Raw genomic sequence first — 20,129 nt, forward strand, 5'->3', positions numbered from 1 at the left:
AAATTTAAACCTCTTCCTCTTGCAATGTAAGGTTTTCTGCACGGCCTTTTCTTTTTTTTCCCCCCACCCCCCTTCTTTTCTCTCCGGACACGGTGCCCCTATAGCGGGCATCCTGCTCGGGCAGGGGGTTTCCTTCAGGTATAGGCGTGCCATATACAGATGGGGTGAAGCCCGCGAGGGGGGAATAGGTGAATCCTTATTGATTCGGCTGAGGTCCCCAAAATAGCAAGAGCATTCGAAGCCGATGCCATGGGCCAGGCAGTTTGTGAGAGCACCCGTGCGCGTGCGTGTGCAAGTAGGATTTGGTCCTGCTTGTGTGCTGATGGCTCGGTGTGAATTAAACGCCGTTGACCCTAGGTAGGCGGGGAGGGGGCTGATATTTCCAGGTGCAAAGTTTTCCTCTCCGTCTCGCACCCCTGCCTTATTTCAGGGATGAGTCACGTGCGATTAACATGCCAGGATCTTCGCAATCCCCTGGAGTTAACCCTTCGCTCATCACTCGTGGAAATGAAATGTCATAACAAACCTCAGTCAAATTACGTGTTTTAATTGGATCGTCTCCGCGAGCCTCCGGGAAGCCAGCGGCGCTTGGAGATCCGTGGAGGGGAAGCCTCGGAGAGGCGGAGGCAGCGTGGTGCAGGGGTGCCCGGGGGCTGTTCCAGGCTCTGCCACTGACTTACCACGTGGGCATGGGCAAGTCGCTTGTCTTCTCGGAGCATGCTTCCCTCCCACCTGCTGCCTGCCCTTCCTGCTTAGGGGATGGGGTTGGCCCGTACTGTGTGGGCGCGCAGCACCTCGCGCCAAGGCCGGGAGGCCCAGACAGGTGTCTCCAAGGCCGGCAGGCCGCCGGAGGCCCCAGGCCGTGCTGCTTTCCCCGGGTCCCGAGACACGGGCGGGAGCTCGGTCGTGACCCAGGCCGGGCAGCAGCAGGGCGCGGGCTGCCCGCCAGGCCAGGCCAGGCCAGGCCAGGCTCACGCCGGCCGGCCTTCCAGCTGCCCCTTGCCCCGGGCACCCGCCAGCGCCCCAGCCCGCCCTCCAAGCCCAGGCCGTGCCCCCGGAAGGGCACCTCCTGCCGCCGCTCTGCTTCCCGGCCGGGCCGGGCCCGGGGCAGCGCGCAGCGAGCCCCCGGCCGCCTCCCCGGGGCGCCCCAGCCCCTCGCCCCGCGCGCAGGCGGGCCGGGCGGCGCCGGCAGGGGGCGGTGCGGGCCGCGGGCGCGGCGGCGGCCGGGAGCCGGCGGCGCGGACTACAAGCCCCATGATGCCCCGCGCCCGCCGTCTCCCCGGGGCTCCGGAGGCCGCTCCCGCCGCTGTCAGGCGGAGGGAAGCGGCGGGGCTGGGCCGGGCGGCACCGGCGGAGGAGGCGGAGGCGGAGGCGGAGGCGGAGGCGGCGGCCGGGTGTCTTCATTTCCTCTCCCCACCCCTCGGCGAGCGCAGCCCGCCGCCCGCCCGCCCGCCGCCCGCTCCCCTTTGTGCGCCGGCCGGGCGGGATGTGAGCGGGGCCGCGGCATGCTGTCCCTCAAGGGCCCCGACGGGCCCGGCTCCCCCGCGCCGCAGCCCGACCAGCCGCGCCCCGACGCCGCCGACGGGCCCCGCCAGCCGCCGCCGCCGCACGGTGAGTCCGGTCCGGCCGAGCGGCCCTTTGTCTGTGGCGCCCGCAGCCCCGGCAGTGCCACACCGCGCTTTCTTTTCTTCCTTTTTTTTTTGGGGGGGGGGGGAGGGATTTGCAAGGAAAAAAATCACAAAAAAAGGCACCCCTCCTTCCCGGCTCCCTCCCCCCGCCACCCCTGCAACAGCCCCGGGCGGAGTGGGGGGTCCCTGCTTGCTTCCCTCCTCCCTCCCCCTCGCCTGCGGCACCGGAGCGGGGTGGCGCTCGCCGGGGTGCTGCGGGACGCTTGCTCGGGGCACGGCCGGTCCCCGGGGGAGTGACAGCTGTCAGGCCGCCCTCCTCGCCTGCCGCGCCTGCCTCGCGCGCACCTTCCCCCGCGGGCGGTTTTCGGGGCGATGCTCGGGTCCGGCAGACCTTTGTCGCGGGGGTGCCTCGAAGGTGTCACGGGGGCCGGTGGGACGCGGTGCCCGTTCCCGCCAGCCCGGGCGCTCGCCTTGGGCACGCCGGGGCGGGGGTCTTCTCATCCTCCTCCCTCCCTGCTCCACCCTGGGGTGTCTGCTCACCGCGGTCTTTCCTGCTGATCTCTGGAATTTGTTCGGGGGGGGTGGAAAGAGCTGGAGGCCGAATTCTGCTCTGCATAGGCCCGAGCCCTCATGGGTGTAGCTTTGTGGGCGCCGCCGGCGGCCACGGGACCCGATCTCGGAGCACCCCCGCTCCATTGATTTTTTTTTTTTCCCCCCGATTATTATTTTTTGTTAATTTTCCCAGCAGAGCAGCCACCGCCTGCCCCTGGCGTCCGTGACCGGATCAGCCCCAGTCGACGCCAGGGCGGCGCTGGCACCGGGTTGCGGGGGAGAGGTGGCCCGAAGGGGCGCTTGGGCAGCGCGTGCACCCTGGCCGTCTCCTCCTCCTCCTCGGAAGCAGAGGGGCCTGGGGCAAGCTATTTCTGTTGAGATCCCGAGGAAAGCTCTGGGAGAATTGTAGGCTTCTATAAATAGTGTGTCAGCCGAGTGGAAACAGAGCCTTGCAATGCTCCTGCTAGTCTCCCGAGTGCTAGAAACCAGCGCTTGGCAAACAGGGCAGCTGTGGGGGGGCTGTTTCCCGCCTCTGGGCCTGCAGCTTGGTTGTGCTGCGGGAGGGGGGACCCTGTCTGATGCACCCCCTGCACCGGAGACCTGGCCCTGTTCCCTAGTCTGTGGTCTGATGTGGGCTCCCCCGTGCAGCCAAGCGGTAATGTGGGGTGCTTCCATCTTGGGGGCAACAGGAGACCCTATAAAGGGACCTCGGTCTTCACGAAGCGCTGTGCGTCCGCTTTTGGGAAATCGGAGCCCGTCGCAGTGCGCCAGGTCCAGCATCCCGGTTGCATTGGCCCCTCACGCCGACTCTTACAGGCCATGTCTCTGGGAGGCAGAGCATGGTCCTGATTTACACCCGGGGTAAGGCAGAGGGGACCAGGGCCTGCTCTGTGCCGCCGCGCAGGCGATGGAGGTTGCGCACGTGGTTAGGCCCAGTGAAGGTTCGTGTAGCGTGTATATTATATCTATATATCTTCCCCTGGTGGGAATAAGTGCCAGGCAGAGATCCCGCCATGCTGACAGGCCTGCTAATAACTTGGGCTTCTGGAGGGAGGGGAGCATTTCTCTTGTGGCCAGCATGGTGCAAAGGGGCCTAAACCCCTGCTTCTGCGGGCATGCTCCGGACCTGGGCTTTGGGACGTGTGAGCGACTGGCCACGTGAGGGGCAATTGAGAGTGTGTCGTCCTGGTGCCCATGGGGGCACGTTCCCTCGTGCGATCGCATCCACAGCAGAGGGGTGACAAATTGCGCCCACGAGGCGTTCTCTGGCCACGCATGGCGCAGGCTGGCGTGACCCCCTGCTCTCTGTGATGCCCCATCTCCCCTCCCTAGATGTGAACGCCAGCGTTGCTCACTCGAACACCTGTGCACACTGTGGTGGGGGCACACTGCCTGGCGTGGCACACGTGGTCTTCCTGGTGTGTATGTGGAAATGCCTTGTGCTGCATGCCACGGCACCTTTGCTGCGTGTGCACGTGGACATGCACGTGGGCATGTTACCAGTGTGTGGACTGGCGTGCCACGGCCTGCCACGCCATGTCCTTGTGCATGCCGGCATGGGCCAAGGCAGCACCTTCATTTCTTCACACGATGGCGCGGTGCCGTTGCCTCTTCCTCCTTGTGCATTGAGCTAACCCCCATGCCCTTTCTACCCCCAAGACGCTAGGGCGTTGCGTTGCCCACAGGACATCCCTTCCCTGGCTGGGGGGCATTGGTGGAGGTGTTTATTTTCGCAGTAAAAGATGGCTCGAGCACCGTGGCCGGGTTTTATTTACTCTTTGCGAATACCAGAGGGAAGCCAACATGATCTCCCGCAGGTGCCCTCTGAGTTTTTAACGTGATGTCTCACGGTTGCAAGGGATCGTAGTGGGGCGAGGGCGTTATCTGGTGCTGTGACGTGAAATGGCCTGGAGTTTATTGTGCTGCATTCAGGGCCCGGCTGGGGCAGAGGGGAGCATACCCTTGCCACCCTTGAGGAGCAGAAAACGTGGCCTGTGTGCAAGGAGAGGGGTGCTGCCTTGAGTGAGGTACGCGGAGCATGCGGGCTGAGCCTGGAGCTGGGGGTGGGGAGGGAAGAGCCCTGCCTCCGTGGGGGAAGTCTGAACCACAGACTCCTCCATGGGAACCGCTGCCCCGCCTGGACACGGGGTCCTGGGTGCACAGGGAGCGGACGGTTTGTGGGGAGAACGCGCCCCTTGCTGCGACAGAGTCATCAAGGCCCCGACGCACTGGGCACGAGAAGGGTCCCTGGGTGCTGAGCAATTCCTCAGGGAGCCAATTAAATGGCTCACCCCCCCCCCCCCCAGCTGAGGGGAAGCCGGATTTCGGAGGGGGGGCCAGGCGTGCTTTCAAACAGGCTGCCCGTTGGGGCCTGTTACCTGCCCGGGCAGGAAGGCTGCCCCCGGGGAGCACCTGTTAGAGCTTGCAGGATGCGTGCATGCCAGCTGGCCGCAACAAAAGCGTGTCCCCCTCAGCCGGGGAGAGGAGGGTAGGGTGGTGTCTCCCTCCTGCCCGTTCCTACCCCCCAGCTGCCCGCGGTCACGCCGCTGGTGCTGGGAGGGGGCGAGACGTGGCCAGGTGCGTGGGATGCGCTCGGAGAGGGAAAGCAGCCCGGCTTCAAGGGCAGAGCCAAGCCCCCTCCCAGGCAGCTGGGGCTGCCAGCCCAGGTGGGCAGCGTAGGTGCCGCACAGGCCAGGCCAGGGTGGCGGGGAGATGTTAGCAAGAACTGGCAGGCGCGAAGCTCTCTGGGGAGGGAGAGGGAGAGAAGTCCCAGCCCACCCTGCAGAGAGAGGGGCAGGCTCCAACGCAGGAGCCGGAGCCGGGATTCGCGCGTTGTCATGCACATGGAGAGGAGGTGGGGGATCCTCTGCAAGCATGTGCATGGGTGCTCCAGAGACGCCCACCCTCCCCGGATGATAACGGAGGGACAAGGCAAGCCTGGCGGCTCCCCTGCTCTAGGCGCGGGCTTAACTCCCAGCTGACTGCAGCATCTGGATCCGCCTGAGCCTTTGCAGAGTCAGGGCCTCAAAACCTCCGGGCGAACACAGCCTGCGCCCGAATCTTCACCCGCGGGAGCCGGAGGGGTCTGCTCAGCGAGGGGGGGGAAATCATCCGGAGCGACCAGAGGGTAAGGCGCTGAGACGGGGCTCAGAGGAGGGCCAGGAGCCGGACCGAAACCCCGGGCGGGGGGAAGCTCCCCGTGGCGCTGGCTGGTTCCTGCTTTCCGGCCAGTCCTAGGTAGGAAGGCAGCCGGTCAGGACCTGTGGGAAAACAATGCGAGCGGGGCGCTCGGCGGGAGGGCAGGAATGCGGGGCCGGAGCCCTGGAGGTGACAGTGGACGGCGCTGAGCAGAGAGGTGTTTGCGAGGCAGGCCAGCGGCACGGGAAGTCCGTGGGCTTGGGGCCTGTGGCCTTAGAGACTGGAACAGAGGAGCCATTGTCTTCCTTCCCAGCCCCCCTCCGAGGGATGGGGCTGGGCTTCCCTGCCCCTCCGGACGGGCTGCGTCCGTCTTCCAGGAGAGGCTCAGCCCTCTCTCCGGGTGGTGGTCCTGCTACTCTGAGTGGGGGCATTTCCCCTCGGGCTCCCTCCCCTTGGCGGTGGATCTGAGAGGCTCTTGGCACGTGTAGGAGGATCCCTCCGGCTCCATAAGCAGCAGCAAACCGTGAGTCACTGGAGGGTCCCAGTGCCCCCAGTACAGGAGCCGGGCATTGGGCTGTGGGTGCCGAAGGAGGCCGGGGAGCCTGGCACACGGAGAGGGCTGGGGAGGAGTGAGCGGGGCTGGGCTACGTCTGGGCGCAGGAGTGAGATGCGGAGCCAAGAATCCAGATGGCACCAGCCGAGGACAGGCGCAGGCCCAGGGGACAGCTGGCTGTGCTCTGGCGGCATCAGGGTGCTAGCAGGGAGACCCCAGAAAGAGGGGCCAAACCCTGGCAACAGGTTGTGCTGAGGCAGGAGAGCTGGGCACCCGTGGGCTGCGATGCATTTGTCCCTACAGTGGCCCTGGGCACAGCCACCCTGATGGGCAGGGAGCTGGGACGCAGGGAGGTGGAGGGTCTTGTCCGGGAGTCTCCCAAGAGCCAGGGCAGTGCCCTAACCCCTGGGCCGCCATTTCACCCTGCTTATCCACAGTCTCAAGGGGTTTCTTCCCTTGCTCTGATGGCAGGCCGGCGACTGCAGGGGGAGGGGAGACCCGGGGGCTTTCCACAGCAGGGCAGAGGCCTGCATTTGCAGATGGATGGCAGCATGCCCGGGCTGTAATGTGACCCCGGCCTTCTGCTCCCAGCCCCAAGGTCAGCGCCTGGGCCTCAGTCTCCTAGCTACTTACCTCTCAAACCCACCCTGTCCCTGCCCCCCTGCGGCCAGCACGGTGCCCCCATCACCCGTTTTGCCCCTGGCTGGCAGCGCTGCACGGGTGGGATGTTCGTGCTGGCTCTGTCCTGTGAGTGCTCTGGCTCCGCGTGGCTCCAGGGATGCAGGGGGGCTGTGGGGACCTGAACCCCCGTCCTGCCCCAGCTCCGGGCAGCTCGGGTCGGGGTATCTCTGGGCTCCCAGAGGGGGGGAAGGCGCCTGCCCTGGGTGGTGGTGGGGCAGCGGGGCTTCGTCCGTGCTTTCTTGCCCATGCGTAGTGGGAGCAGGGCCTGCATGGCATATGCAAGTGTGGGCAGGGCAAGCGCCAGAGACCAGCTGGAGCTGGCTAGATCCTGGGGGTGCTGGAGGAGGCACTGGCATGGAAAGGCCTGGCTCCGGGGGCCTCTTGGCGCTGGCTGTCCCCTGGGCCCGGTATGCGCATGTGTGCACCACAGCTGATGGAGAGGAGAGCCAAGGGGAGGCAGGCAGGGAGGGGTCAGCTCTTAGCCTGCTCCATGGGGGCATCGCTGGGTCCCTGCGGCCTGGCACGAGCTGCAAAGGAGCAGCCTCCCACCTGTCTTGAGGACACTGCCTCGCCTTGGTCCTCCTCCCTCCTGAGATGAAGGGCATCCACTTGGTATCCAGGCCTGCGCCTGAGTGGGTGAGGGGGCCAGGGCACGGCTGGCACGTGACAAGCGAGGGGCTGAATCCCTGATCCCTGGGGACAGGAGCTGTGCTCTGCAGCCTCCATGCCTGGCCCCAGCCATTCGGGAGGAGAGGAGAACAGCCTGCAAAGCTCGTTCTCATCCTGCCCTCCTTCCTCCTGCCTCTGCTGCTTCAAAAGCAGGGATGCCCTACAGGCAGCGCACTCAGGATCTGAACATGGACATGGGGGTTGGGATTTCAGTGCTGCTCCTTCCCCTCCTGCCCCCCAGGCTGGCAACTTTGCACCCCTGTTCCCAGCCGCTTGCAGGGGCAGGGACCCCTCTGCCCTCCTTGCCAGGCCTCTCCCAGATGCAGGAGAGGAGAAGCAAGCCACCCTGGTGCCACTCTCTTCCCAAATAGGCGCAGGGGGGTGAAATGCTGTTGCACACACAGTGCTCCAGAGACTGCCAGCACATGGGCCTGCATGCGTGTGCATGGTCACACCTCTGGGGAATGCACATGTGTGCCTGCGCGCGCGCACAAACCCAGCCCCCGCAGGCACATGCAAGCTCCCTGGGCTCCCCTTCCCACAGCCACCCCTGCCAGATGCAGGCTGGCTGCCAGGCAGCTCCCCTCCGAGATGGGCAAGCGTCCCGTGTGCTCAGACCCCTTCCCCCCGCCCGGCATTCCAGGGGAGTGAAACACAAGCGCTGGCAGGGGCCGTCCGCTCGCTCCGGCCTGCTCTGCTCTCCGGTTCCTGAACAAAGCCTCCTGGCTCTCCTGGGAGCGGGGCTGAAACAGGAGAGGCGGCTGCTGCTGCCGCTGGCCGGCCGTGCCTCACGTGAGCGGTCCCGAGTCCCGGCGTGGGGCCCTGGGGCGGAGGGGAGCCGCCTCTGCTGCCCCGGGTCTGTCCGAGCCGCCGCAGTGTCTCCAGATGGCTTTTTATCCGTGCGCTGGGGCTGGAGGTGCTGCCAGCTGGGGCATTACCTGCACGTGGGGCCTTTGTGAGAGGGGAGCAGCATGGCGAGTGTTGGACCAAGTCCTGTGGGAAGAGGTGGGAGAGGGTGAATCTGGAGTCACTCCTGATTGCCGCCAGCAAGCATCCAGATGCTTCAGGGCCCAGCCCTGCTACCCACCGCCTGGTTGTCTCTTGGAGCGCGTGCTTGGCTGGCTCTGGGGCTGGACTGGGGTCCCCTGGGGATCCTTTCCCCATGGCACCGTGCACCCCAGGGTCTCGCTGCACGTGGGGAGCATGATCCACAGTTGTCCTGTGCCGGGCTGGCTCAGGACCTTTGTCCCCAGGCTGGTGTTGGGAAAGCCATGGGCGCAGGCACTCCCGGGACCTTGGGGTGGGCCCGGGCAGCTCGGGGGGCGTGGTGGGCCGGATCGTAGCATCCACCCGGGGCTGACTTCCATACCCACAGAACAAAGCCGGGTCGCCAGCCCCCATCAGCGTGCTCCCCGACAGTGAAGGTTATTTTAATGGATGCACTACTTTAAACGAACCCTCTGCCATCTGTTCCACCCCCTAATTACGAATGCGGGGGGTGGGGGGAAGAAAAGTCCCATCTCGCAGCCAGCGCAGGAGAAAGTAAAGATATAAGTGATTTAAATGCATGGAGTCGCAGCTCCACTCCTGCCTGCCAGCGAATGGGGGCAAGTGGCGGAGGGGGATGTCCCTCGGGCAGGCGTGCGGGGGCTTTTTCTTGTGTGCTGGCTGTGCCGGAGAGTGGGCTGTGGCTGGGAGGAAGAGGAGGAGGAAGAGGGGGGCATCTTCTCCCTGCCCCCTCCCGGAAGGTTAGCTTTGCCCCAAGGCTAGACTCCTCCTCGCGCTGGATTCGGAGCCTTCAAAGTGCGAGGAAATGTTCCCTTCCTCAGCTGCTGCAGTGCACGCTGGGAATTCCAGCAGGGCGGGGGCGAGCGCGTGCGCGCGGGTGTGCACCACAGAGAGAGAGTGAGCGAGCGAGCACACACACGCAGCTGCCTCCTCTTTCCTCCCAGCCCTGGCTCTCAGCAGCCCTGCCACAGCAGAAGGACGAGTGGCGGAGGCGGCTCAGCTCACGTCCGCACTGCTGGGACCTCATGTGCAAAGCCCCCACCCCCCCCTCGCCCTATGCCCCCTCTTGCACACTCCGTGCAAGCCGTTGAGGGACCGCGGTCTGTGCCGGACGTGAGCTGCAGAGGTGAAGGGGTTTGCCCAGGGCCAGGCAGGGAGACGGGAGTCCAGAGTCCTCAGGTCGCTCGCTGGACTAGGGGCAAGCCAGGCTTGAAATTGGGGCTGTGGCCGTCGCTTGCGTGACATCCCGGTCGCCTCGGTGCCAGAGGAACCAGGAGGCCCTGGGCCATGGAGCTGCTGGGTGGAGGTGCAGTGGACACAGGAGCTGAGGGCCACTGTTGAGCCAGGATGGGGCAGAGCCGGGAGCCCGAGCGGGCTTAAACCCACCGGTCGAGGGCACAGACCGGCGTGGCACCATGTCCTGCCCCGTTCACGTTCACAAGTGTTTCATGTGATGCCTGGCCCAGGGCTGCTAGCTCGTCGAGCAAAGCCGTGTCTTAATGGGGACCCCATCCTCTGGGCTGACATGGCCTGGGGACACCCGAGTTGGTGAAGGGCACCCCAGCACTTCTGCTCCCCCTGAGGCAGCCTGGGGTGCCTCCCACTCCTCACACCTTGCTCCGAATGTCTGTGGTGTCAGCACTCACCCAGCAAAAACCCGCCTCCCAGGGCAGGACAGCGCCAGCCGAAAGCAACAGGGCAGCATTCGACCCCATAGCACCCTCATCCCTGGCGTTTGGAGCAATCCTGGCCCTGGTTTCATGGCTGCTTTGAGTGGCAGGACCACCTCGCACGCCTGCAGGGTCGTGGCCCGCCGGCAGAACGTGGCACAGTCTGCCCCGATCCGTGGCGGGTGTCCGTCTGAGTCATGAGCTTCGGCTTCGGCCCAGCCTGGCTCTGCCTTCACAACCTTTTCCCCCTGCCCCATTTCCTTTAAAGCCCCAGCTCTGGGATTCATGCCATTTGGGAGTCAAGCTCTACTTGCAAAGTTCCCCCTCTTCTGCTGGCAACACCCAAACCCCACGGGTAGGATGCCTCAAAGTGGGGCACCCGACTTTAGAAACAAGACTATTATTATTATTACTATTATTAATTTATTTAAATGTCATGCTTTGGCCAGGACAGGGTCTGACGGGGTTTTCTTGCAGGCTGGGCTGGGCGTGCACGTTGTGCCGCATTCCCATGTACCTACATGCACATCTGGAGTCAGGACCCCAGACCCCTGGGGGCAGCTCCTGCCTGGCAGGGGGGCCCGATGTGACTGGGACACCCCCCCCCCCACGTGCAGGGGTGCAGGCTGGGACCTGCCCTTCCTCTGGGTGCTCCTGGCTCTCCGTGTCTGACTGCAGCAGATGCGCCAGCGCTGCAGGAAGAGGGAATTAAGTTGGGCTGGAGGAATTTTAAAGATTGCTGCAGGCCGGAGGGTCTTAGACACCCCTGTGGAGATGGGCAGTCATGCAGAATTAATCCTATCGGCAGCCCGGCGCGGCTTCAGCCGGTACGGATCTTCAGCAGAACAAGGGGGGAGTGGGGGCAGGGGCCAAGCCGGGGAAGCGAAGGCAGCGCTCGAGGTGGATGTGAAATTAATAATAAAAAATTAAAGCCCGAGCACGGCCTTCCCCAGCGGTGGGGCTGCTGGAGGGGGGTGTGGTTGGGGGAGGAGGCAGCCCATCCTGCCAGGCCTTCAAGGCAGACCTGTCTGCAATAGCAAGCAGCCTCCCCCCCACCCCTGCTCCTACAAAGCACGCAGGAGCTCCTGGGCTGGGCTGGTTTTGCACCCGCCTGTCCGCCCCAGAGGGAACTCCCTGCTTCCCACCCCAGTGCCTGGGTGGGAATCTCCCCGAGCCCTTCCCAGGAGCCCTTCCCAGGTGATCTCTGCTTGCAAAGAGGTTTCTGGGCTTCCAGGGAAAGGCCTCTCCTATGGCACGGTCCCCCCCCACTCCCCACGCGTGCCCGGGACGTGGGGCACCGTGGCCGGGTGATTGGCACCACGGGAGAGAGGGAGGCGTGTCCTGGAAGCCTGCACACGCCGGGCCCCAGCTCATGCGAGCCGCACAATAACCGATGATCTCATGGAGCCGCGGGACCTGTGGCCCGTGGCGGTACCGACCCACGGGGGGCTCCGGGGGAGCCGGGCGCCTGGCCGGACACAGGCGTGCCCTCGAGGCGGCGGGCGCTGGGCAGCCCTTCCCCCCGCGCAGGCGGTGACACATGCCCGTGGCGGCGTGGCTCGGGGGAGCAGGGCAGGGCTGCCCTCCGTGGAGTGCTCTGCAGCTGTTGCCTAGCCCTCTGCTCCTCTGTTTTATAAATAATGCAGCAGAGAGGCGTGTTGGCAGGGAGCTGCACAGACAGTTGGATCGAAGGAGCCTGCAGGCCGGGGAGGGGGGAGCGGCGGGCAGAGCCGTGCAACTCGAACCGGGGGGCTAGGGTGGCCAGCGCGCTGGCGGGGGGGAGGGCAGGGGCCGTGTAGCTCGGGGCAGCTGGGTGCCTCTCACCCCAGCCGCTGCGAGTCTCACGGCCGCGGTGGGGGCAGCGACATGGGTGGTGGGGACACGGGGCCGGAGCCCCAGCCGCGGGGTCGAGAGGGTTTAGGAACCCAGGAGTCCTTGGCGGCAGCCTCTAGATGCCACCCACCCCCGGCTGGGCATAAAGCCTGGCGCCCCTCCCCGACGCAGGTCCCAGGAGCCTGGTGCCCTGCCTGCGGCCGCCCCCCAAACCAGCGCGCGGTGGGGAGGGCGCTGATCAAACTATTCCTGGCGCAGCCCGCGGAGTCTCCAAGGTGACACCCACGCACCGCGGGGGCCATCGCGCCGTCCCCGCTCCTCCTCGTGGCTGAGTCGCCGGTGGTGGATCACAGCGTGAAAGGTTGCCATGGCAACCCTGCCGGCTCACTCAACTAACCTGAGTAAACATTAACGAGCGCTGGGGCCCGCCTGGTCCAGGGTCGGAGGTTGGGGGCGCCGGGCGGGAGGGCCGTGGCTCCGTGGGCACCGGCCAGGCCCACGGGCCCCGGGGCCCCCGGCAAGAAGCGCCAGGGCTCGTGCATGCAGGCATGGAAGTGTGTATGCCTGCATGGAGGGGGTGTTTCTTTCCTGAGCAGGGTGGAAAGATGCGTGGGGTGCAACGTGGCTCGTGGTCTGCCTGTCGGAGCAGGACTCCTCCGTTTTCTTTCTTTCCCAGGAAGGAGGTGCCGTCAGGTAGCTACGGAGCCGGGTGCCAGGACACCTGGGTCCTAGGCCCAGCGCCACGGTGCAGTGCAGGACAACCCTGGGCAAGCCCCCTTGCCCCTCCGGGACCCCCAGAGCCACCCCGAAATCTAGCACCTGGGAGACCAGCAGCTGCACCCGCACCTTTCGGGGAGCAGAAAGAGCACGGCTGGGTTTCCAGGGGTGAGGGCAGCAAGAAAGCCACCCAGGGCTCACCTGAGAGCCTGAGGATTTGGGGTGACCCCCTGAGGGCTATCGGCATGGGAAAGAGCTTCCTGGACACAGCCGCAGGCCGCGCGCTCCCAGCCGCTTCCGGACGTTGCAGCGAGCCGCCTGCGTCCCGGCCTTGCCCATGGGTCACAGGCGCAAGCCCCCGTGTCACACGTGTGTCCCCACCCGCCGTCGAGGGCTGCAGTCGGCGACGTGCCCCACAGCTCCGCTGAGCCGGCGTCCGGCCTCCGGCACCGGAGCAGTCCGGGACCCGGCTTGGCACCTTTCCGGCTGCCCGATACCCTGGCTGGCGTGCCCGGATAGGCTTGTGACTGGGTGTGCCGTGCTGCTTGCAGGGGGGTAGACCCCCGCGCTGGGGTGAGGGGTTCGGAGTCGGGCCTGTCCTGTGCCCCGTGGGTCCCGGGGCCGGCCGGTGCGGGCACCGGGCCGAGGTGCGGGGGCGTGGGCTGCCTTTGCGGTGAGGCAAGGGCGTTCCTCCAGCAGCAGCTGCCTCCCCGCCTCCCTGCAGTTGCCACGATGAGTCAATTCGCAGGGGCCCTCCCTTTCCTGAGAGCTTTTCCCTCACTGCCTTGACCCAGGCCCTCTGGTAGAGCCCCCTGCCCCCAAAGGAGGGGCCGGGCACTGTGGAGGGCCTGGGGGGCGCTTGTTTCCCAGCCTGCCCGTGTCTCGCCCCTGGTTCCCGCTGCCCCCCCGCGGGCTCGTGGCGCTCCGGCATCAGTGGCGGAGAGGACCCTCTGCCCCCTCGTTTGTGTCTCGGGGCGACAGGACCGTAATGGAGCTCATTAGAGGCGGAGGTGCAGGTGCCCCGGGTACCTTCCTCGTCCTGGAGGGCGCTTAATGAGCGGCCGCTAACGAGCAGCTCAGCCCCACACGGCAAGAGGCTTGATTGGAAAGCAGAAATCCCAGAGCTGTGCTTGGAATTGCAGAGCTGCCTTCCTGCGGGAGGGGGTTGCACCTGGACTTGGCAGGAAGAGGTTAATGAAGGGGCCAGCCCACCGCTTCCACCCCACCAGGGTCCCGGGTCACCAGGGTCCCTTCGGGGTGATGGTTCTTCGGGGTCGGAGCTGCCCCTGCTCTGGTGCACGAGGGTGCAGACGTGGCCCCCGTGCAAGGCTGCTTGTGTCCCAGAGGGGTCTTGTGCATGACTGCCCTGGTGCACGCGGGGCACTGGCAGCCCCCAGGCATCTCCGCACCTGGCCCTCTCCATCCCGTGGGTGCCTGGCTGCCCCATGGCTGCGACCCCAGCCGCTGGCGGCCGCGGCGGCACTGTGCTGATTGCTCTCAGGCCTTCTGGCCCAGTTGTCTAACAGCCTGAAACCTGCGGGAAGATGGAGCAGAGACTCCCTGCCAGCAGCTCTCCTGCAGTCGCCTGATTTCCTCTCTCACGCACGCACCTGATGAGGCTCCAGAGCCTCTTCCCTTCTGCCTGCCTGGCTGCAAAATGCACCCCCCTCCCCACAGGCCCCTTCTCTCCACACCTGCTGGGGTGCACGGGGGCGTGGGGAAGAGGGCAGCCTGCAGGGAGCTGTGCTTGAGTCATCCCCACTCGATGCCTTAGTTTCCCCCACCCCCTGCAATTCCTCTATTTCTCCGTGGGAAGGGGGTTGAACCCGGGTCCAGTTTGTAGGAAGCCACCTCCCGCAGGAGTCCCCCGGGAAGGAAGGTGGCTCTGCCTGGGAAGACCTGGGCTATTGGGAAGGGTTGGAGACTCCTCGCTGGTCCCCGCCGAGGTGCTGGGAGGTCCTGTCCGTGTTCGCTGAGGTCCGTGCATGAAGCTTTGGCCCATCCAGGTGTCGCCCACCTGGGGGGCCGGGTGCTCGGCGCCCAGCAGTGAGAACGGCTGTTCCAATGCAACTGCTTCCTCCGAGGGCTTGGGCCAGCTGCCAAGTGCCTGCAGGCACCAGGGCCGCTCCAGGCGAGGACTAGGTCCCCGTCGTGCCCACTGGGGTGGGAAGCAGCAGCGTCCCTGCCGCAGCATTAATGGAAACCAGCCCCTTGCCTTGGGTGAGGGCTTCGGCTTTGCCATGTGCAAAAAGGCTGGCCTGGAGCACCATGCCTCAGTTTCCCCACCTCTCAAGGGGAGGATGAGTGACGTCTATGTGCCTGCACGTGGGTGCTGGAGGGGTCAGGGGACACCAGCGCTGTTAAGGGGAAGGGGGTTGTCAAGGAGGACCTAGGGGCTCAGATCAGATCCCCCTCCCCCCTCCCACCCGCTTCCTTCCTCCCTCTGTGCCCCCCCCATCCATCTGTCTCTCCCACTCCCATCAGATGCTGCTCTGGAGGGAGCGGAAGGATATCGGACTCCTTCACCCCCCTGCCGGCAATGCTAACGAATGGCGACAAGCTGCACCACACTCGGCTGGGGTCCCTCGGCCCCAAGGGCGACCCCGGGCCCAGTTCCCTGGCAGCACGTGCCCTGCTCTCACAAGGTGCCTCCAGGCTTAGCCTGCCTCGTGGCTTCCCTCCCAAACCACCCGGGCACGCCTCCCGTGGTGTTACATGTCCAGGGAGAAGCCTCCTCCTTGCAGCTGTGCCTCTGCACCTTGGTGTTAGCTTGCCTGGCGCTCGTGGCCCTTTGCATGTGAGCACATCCCTGCTGCTTGCTGAGGAGCCAGCGGGTTTGCTCTGCAGCGGGGCTGGCAGTGCCCCCCCAGCCTCGGCTGTCCTTGGAGGGCAGGGGTGTACAGGGAGGCTGGCTGGTAGGAGAGGGCCTGGGGGGTCTGTATTCAGCACACAGGCCCTGACGCCAAGAACCCCCCGGGCAGTGAGCTTGCTCTGTGCAGCCCTCTTGCTAGCACCCTCTTCTCCCCACCAGCTGGTGGGTTCGGATGTGGTCGGCCTATCATAGTGTGGGGACCCTGGTGCATCTCTGGACTCGTGGCACACATGTTGCCACCCGCCATGCCCACATTGGCCCCAGGAAAGTGGGGTTGTAGCTTCAGGTTCCTCCCAACCCCCCTGGACGGACTCGCCCGCGCAGCTCCAGCCCTGGACCTGTCTCCCAGGCAGGCGGGAGGCCGCCCCCCCAGCAGGCGGGCAGCGCCAGGAGCAATCAGCTGCGCCTCTGCACTGCCACCTGCTACTCTGCCTCTGACTCATTGCCTGCATCCGGTCCTCCCTCCCCCTCCGGGCACACGGGGCTTTGGCCCGGAGGTGGGGGGGTCTCTGCCTGCGCCCCGCTGCTGGAGTCGGCTTGGCCCAAGGGAGATCTCCGCCACTTGCTAGCAGTGGCCCCGTCCCTTTGGGACGTGGAGTGGGGAGCTGGCTCCGGGCACTGCCAGCCGCTCAGGGTTGTGCAGCTCTCCAGTCCCCCTTGGAGCCAGGCGCAGGTCCTTTTTAGTGTGCAGACAAAGGCGCGGAGGAGGCTCACGGCCAAGAGCGCGAGGGTCTGGAGACAGTCAGGAGATGCCGGCGTGTCTCGGCAGCCAAGCAGACCAGAGCAGGCGCGCGCTGGGGCTTGCAGCCCCCGCCAGGCCTGTGGCTGTGGCATTGCTCTGCACAGCTAGGCCATGCCAGGCGTGCTGGGGTACCCTAGCCTGGAGGGCATGGGTTGATGCCCCCCTCCCTGCCCCGCACACAGGTGTATCCGGTGCATTTTCCCCCGGGGGGTTGGGCTGGGAGCAGGCGGGGGCAGGGGGAGCAGTGCGTGTCTCCCCACCCACCGTGAGCTAGCAGAGGAGAGACTGATGGGTGCTGCAAGGGGTGCAGCGGCTGATGAGTGCAAGGGGAAGGCAGTACTGTGCTGGTGCATGTGCCCAGCCTGGCCCCAGGTGTTTCAGAGAAGCCTCCCCACCCCCTGCCCCTGCCCCTGCTGTACCTTTAATCTCCCACCAAACCTGCTTTTCCTGCAGGCTGGTGTCTAGCCCCTCTCCCCTTCCCCCTCCCCACAGAGGAGCTCCAGGAAACCGGTCCTGCTCCCGCCAGGACCCTCCCTGCCCTTGCCCTGCTTCTTCCTTCCTGCCCCAGGCTGCTGGGCACAGCCCAGGCCATGGGGCCATGCAGCCCCGAGTGCTTGTGGGCAGGATGCGCGAGCACGGCCCAGGCTGGCCGGCCCCTAAGCGTGGCTAATGCAAGCCTGGGGAGGTGGGGGCTGAGTCCCAATGCCTCAGCACCCTCCAAAGTGGAGGAGAAGCCGTGGGCGCAGAGGAGCTCTGAAGCCCCCCAGCGCCTGTTCTCGCGCGAGTGCCTTGTAGTGTTTGTAGAGCTGAGAGCCGGCGGGAGGGGAGGCGCAGGAAGCCACAGGCCACGGTGCTGTGCTGTGCTGTGCTGCGCTGTCCGGGCACGGGAGAGGCATCGAAGTTTCCCATGGGTTGCGGAGCGACTGTCGTTCCGGCCGTCCTGCTTACCTAGACCCCAGGAGTCCTGGCCCCCTCTCCCCTGTTCTGTCCATTAGGTGACGCTCCCTCCCAGGGCTGGGAAGAGAACCCAGGCATCCTGTCCACCCAGCTCATGCACTAGCCGTGATCTCTCTCTCTCTTCTGCCCTGGTTGTTTGGCCGTGGGTTTTCCCTTGGGGGTGTCTCTGAGATGCATGTGCGTGCATTGTCCCCCTTTTAGAGATGGGGAAACTGAGGCATGACTCACAGGAGTCTGTGGCAGACCCAGGATGTGAACTCAGGTGTCTGCCCCCCACTCCCATGCACACATGTGCACACACTCCTCCAAAAGGCCACTGGCTCCCTGCTCCCTCATCCCAGGACCCCCCGCCTGTGCCAGTAGCGCAGTCAGGTCCCTCTCCATGGCAGTGCACATCTGAGCCCAGCCCTTATGAAAGGGGCTTTGTGTGCTCGGGGCAGCCGCCGGCCTCTCCCCCTCCTCCCCCGGCCCAGCTCTCAGGCTGGCCCTCTGCGCCTGTGCATCAAGGATACCATTTATTCCCGCCTGCTGGGGAAAGCCGGATGGGCAGCGGCTGCCTCTGCTCAGATTTTGGGGGGGGGGGGGGGGTCTTTTTCTTTCCCAGCTGAGCAGCAAGGCAAGACCGCGCGTAGGCACTGGATAGGGCATGGGTTGTTGGCATCTTGGATGCCAGGCTTGTCCTGCGCTAGGCACGTGAGAGCGGGGCTGGGCACCGGACTGAGAGTGGGAGCGAAGCTGCAGTGACCTGCGGACGGGCTTGTCCTGATGCAGCTTGTCTTCGGGGCACCTTGCAGTGGCTCGTGGTTGGTAAAGCCATGCCATTTCCCCCTTAGCACAGAAGGAGGCTGGGGAACAGGGTGGATGTGTGAGCTCATGGGTTACGGCTGTGCCAGAGCACGAACTTGCAGTGTGCCTGCACCGACCCGTGGTACGTGCCAGCTGCCGTGCATTTCCCGCAAGGAAAGAGCGGGCACCCTGGAGGGGCTGACCTGCCCTCGCCTCTCCCCCAGGCTTTCCCTGCCGTGAGCTGTCGGTGCAGCCGTGTGCCAAGGCAGGCCTCGCACCCGAGAAGCTCTCCCCAGCTCCAGTCCAGTGCCCTTGCCCCCTGGAGCCCAGACCCGGGGCAGTTCCCTGGCTGTCAGCCTGGCATCCGGGGGCTGCTGGCTTGAAACAAACCCGCTTGTTTTCTGGAAGGCGCCGAAAAGCCATCAGGACAGAGGCGGGGGGATGCCCTTCAGTGACTACCCCCAGCTGGCAGGGCATGGGTGGGCGCGTAAGGCACTAGCTGGAGGTATAGGAGCCTGGGGTGCCGTCCCCTGCATACCTGGTCTGTTGGGGTCTCTCTGTACTTGTCCCTCTTCCCCCACCCCCTCTGCCCATTGGATCACACGTACTTAGGGGCATCTCGCACTGTGGGAAGTCAGAGCGGGGACTGGAGCCGAAAACAGTGCCACCACCTCTCTCTGCCAGCCTCAGGGCTGTGAGCAGCAGGGACCAAGCCCATGGGCTGTGGCACAGCTACTGTCCTGCCCGTGGAGGGCAGGGGGGTACAAGGAGTCAGGCCAGCAGGTTTCAGCTCCGTGCATCCCTCACCTGCTCAGGGCAGGTGGGTCAAGCCCCGGAAGTGTGGGCAGAGCCCAGCAATGCTCCCCTGCCCACTGCCAGCGCCTTGGGATGAATCTGCCAGTCTAGGCCTGGACAGGCCAGCCAGCCTATGCACCAAGGTGGGCCATGCCCCCGTACCACCCACGTACCCACTCTCTGGGAGCAGGCGGGGAGCTTCCTCACAGCCCCCCCTGCCCTGACGTGGGAGGCCAGCCCTGGTTTGGGGTCTGTCCTAAGGAAGTTCATTGCTTTTAGGCTTTCGAGCTCTGCCAGCAGCGCTCGTCATCTCTCCCTCCATAATGGACTGCAAATTAGCGCAGCCCCCAGCAAGGGCTGGTCCCCTGGCTTGGGACAAGGGCAGAGGAAGGGGTCAGGTTCCCCGCCATGCACGCCTTCGGCCTCCTGCCTCTGCCTCTCTGCCCCCTGGCGCTGAGCCGCTGGCCGGAGGCTTGCTCCCGCTCGGCTCTGGCGTGCGGCACCGGGGCAGCTCTTGGCCTGGACAGGAAGACGAATGAATTCCATTACGGGATCGTGATTTTATTCCACGTGTCAGGGAGTCGGAGATTAACTTGCTCACCAGTCTGTGACAAACCCAGGCGCACACGCATGCCCCTCGCGCGCACACGCATGCACACATGCACGGAGGAGTTTGTGTGCCGGCTGCAGGTGCCCCCCGGGCGCATCTCTGCAGCAGGGCCGGGCAGGGAGCGTGGGCCTGCGCCCCCCAGCCGTGTGGGGCACGCAGGCCCCTCTGACCGCTGGAGCTGTTGCCGCTGTATGTGCACGGAGACCCTTGTGCATCGTTCCTCGGCTCCTCCGTCTCCCACCCTCTGTTTATCCCATAACGCTCTCCCCGTACGCAGAGTTATCCTCAGGGCAAGCTGGAAGGTAGGTAGCATTCACTGCCGGCCCCTCCGTGCAGGAGCTACTCAATGCCCTTGGTTTGCACCTCTCCAAGCCTGTCACCCTCAGGCCCCAATCCTTCCAGAGGCCGAGCCCCTGCAGCTCCTCGTTGTCCGTGGCTTCAGCCCTTGCTCTAGACCAGCAGCCGCTGGGACATTTGGCTGTGGGCCTGGGCGTGCTTTGGCCCCGTCGTGGGCGGACGTGGTTGCCCCCGGGATCCGGGATGTTTCCGTGCGTGCCGGGCAACACCTCGCCTTTCAGGTCGTCCCCCCCACGTCGGATCCTCAGCAAATCTGACCCGCATGACCGTTTCCAGGAGAGCAGAGTCCCAGGCGGGCGCGCTGACAGCGGGTGGGCTCGGTGGCTCGCCACGCGCCCCTCTCTGGGCTGGGGTAGGTCAAAGGGAGCCCGGGTGCCCTGAAGGCCGGAGCACCGAGCCCCTGCCCAGGCTGGAATGGCGGCACGCGGCTCCCCGGTACCTGGCTAAATGGCAGCTGGGCGTCGGGGCCGTGCATCTGTGCCACATCACTGCAGCGCTGGGGAGGGCTCGGCGCGGCTCAGCTCAGCTGGCTGTGTCTTTAACAGCCAGGAAAGAGGAGAG

The 20,129-nt window shown here is 65.6% G+C and overlaps 1 protein-coding gene across 3 annotated transcripts in view; it reads left to right on the forward strand.

Moving 5' to 3' along the window:
• The first annotated feature begins 553 nt into the window (after window positions 1-553).
• The window catches only part of AHDC1 (AT-hook DNA binding motif containing 1), a 64,395-nt gene continuing 44,819 nt past the window's right edge, over window positions 554-20,129 (forward strand). Inside the window, exon 1 of one of the 3 annotated variants that reach the window (XM_090056741.1) lies at window positions 554-1,611. In XM_090056741.1, coding sequence (XP_089912867.1) covers window positions 690-1,611 — 922 coding nt within the window. In that variant the 5' untranslated portion in view covers window positions 554-689. Of the gene's footprint in view, window positions 1,612-5,168; window positions 5,308-5,687; window positions 5,842-20,129 lie in introns of those variants that run through there. The other 2 variants (XM_090056746.1, XM_090056744.1) reach the window with 2 other exon arrangements.

This window comes from Crocodylus siamensis, chromosome 7 (assembly GCF_052110815.1).
Source record: "Crocodylus siamensis isolate JL-2025a chromosome 7, ASM5211081v1, whole genome shotgun sequence".
Classification (NCBI taxonomy): domain Eukaryota; kingdom Metazoa; phylum Chordata; order Crocodylia; family Crocodylidae; genus Crocodylus; species Crocodylus siamensis.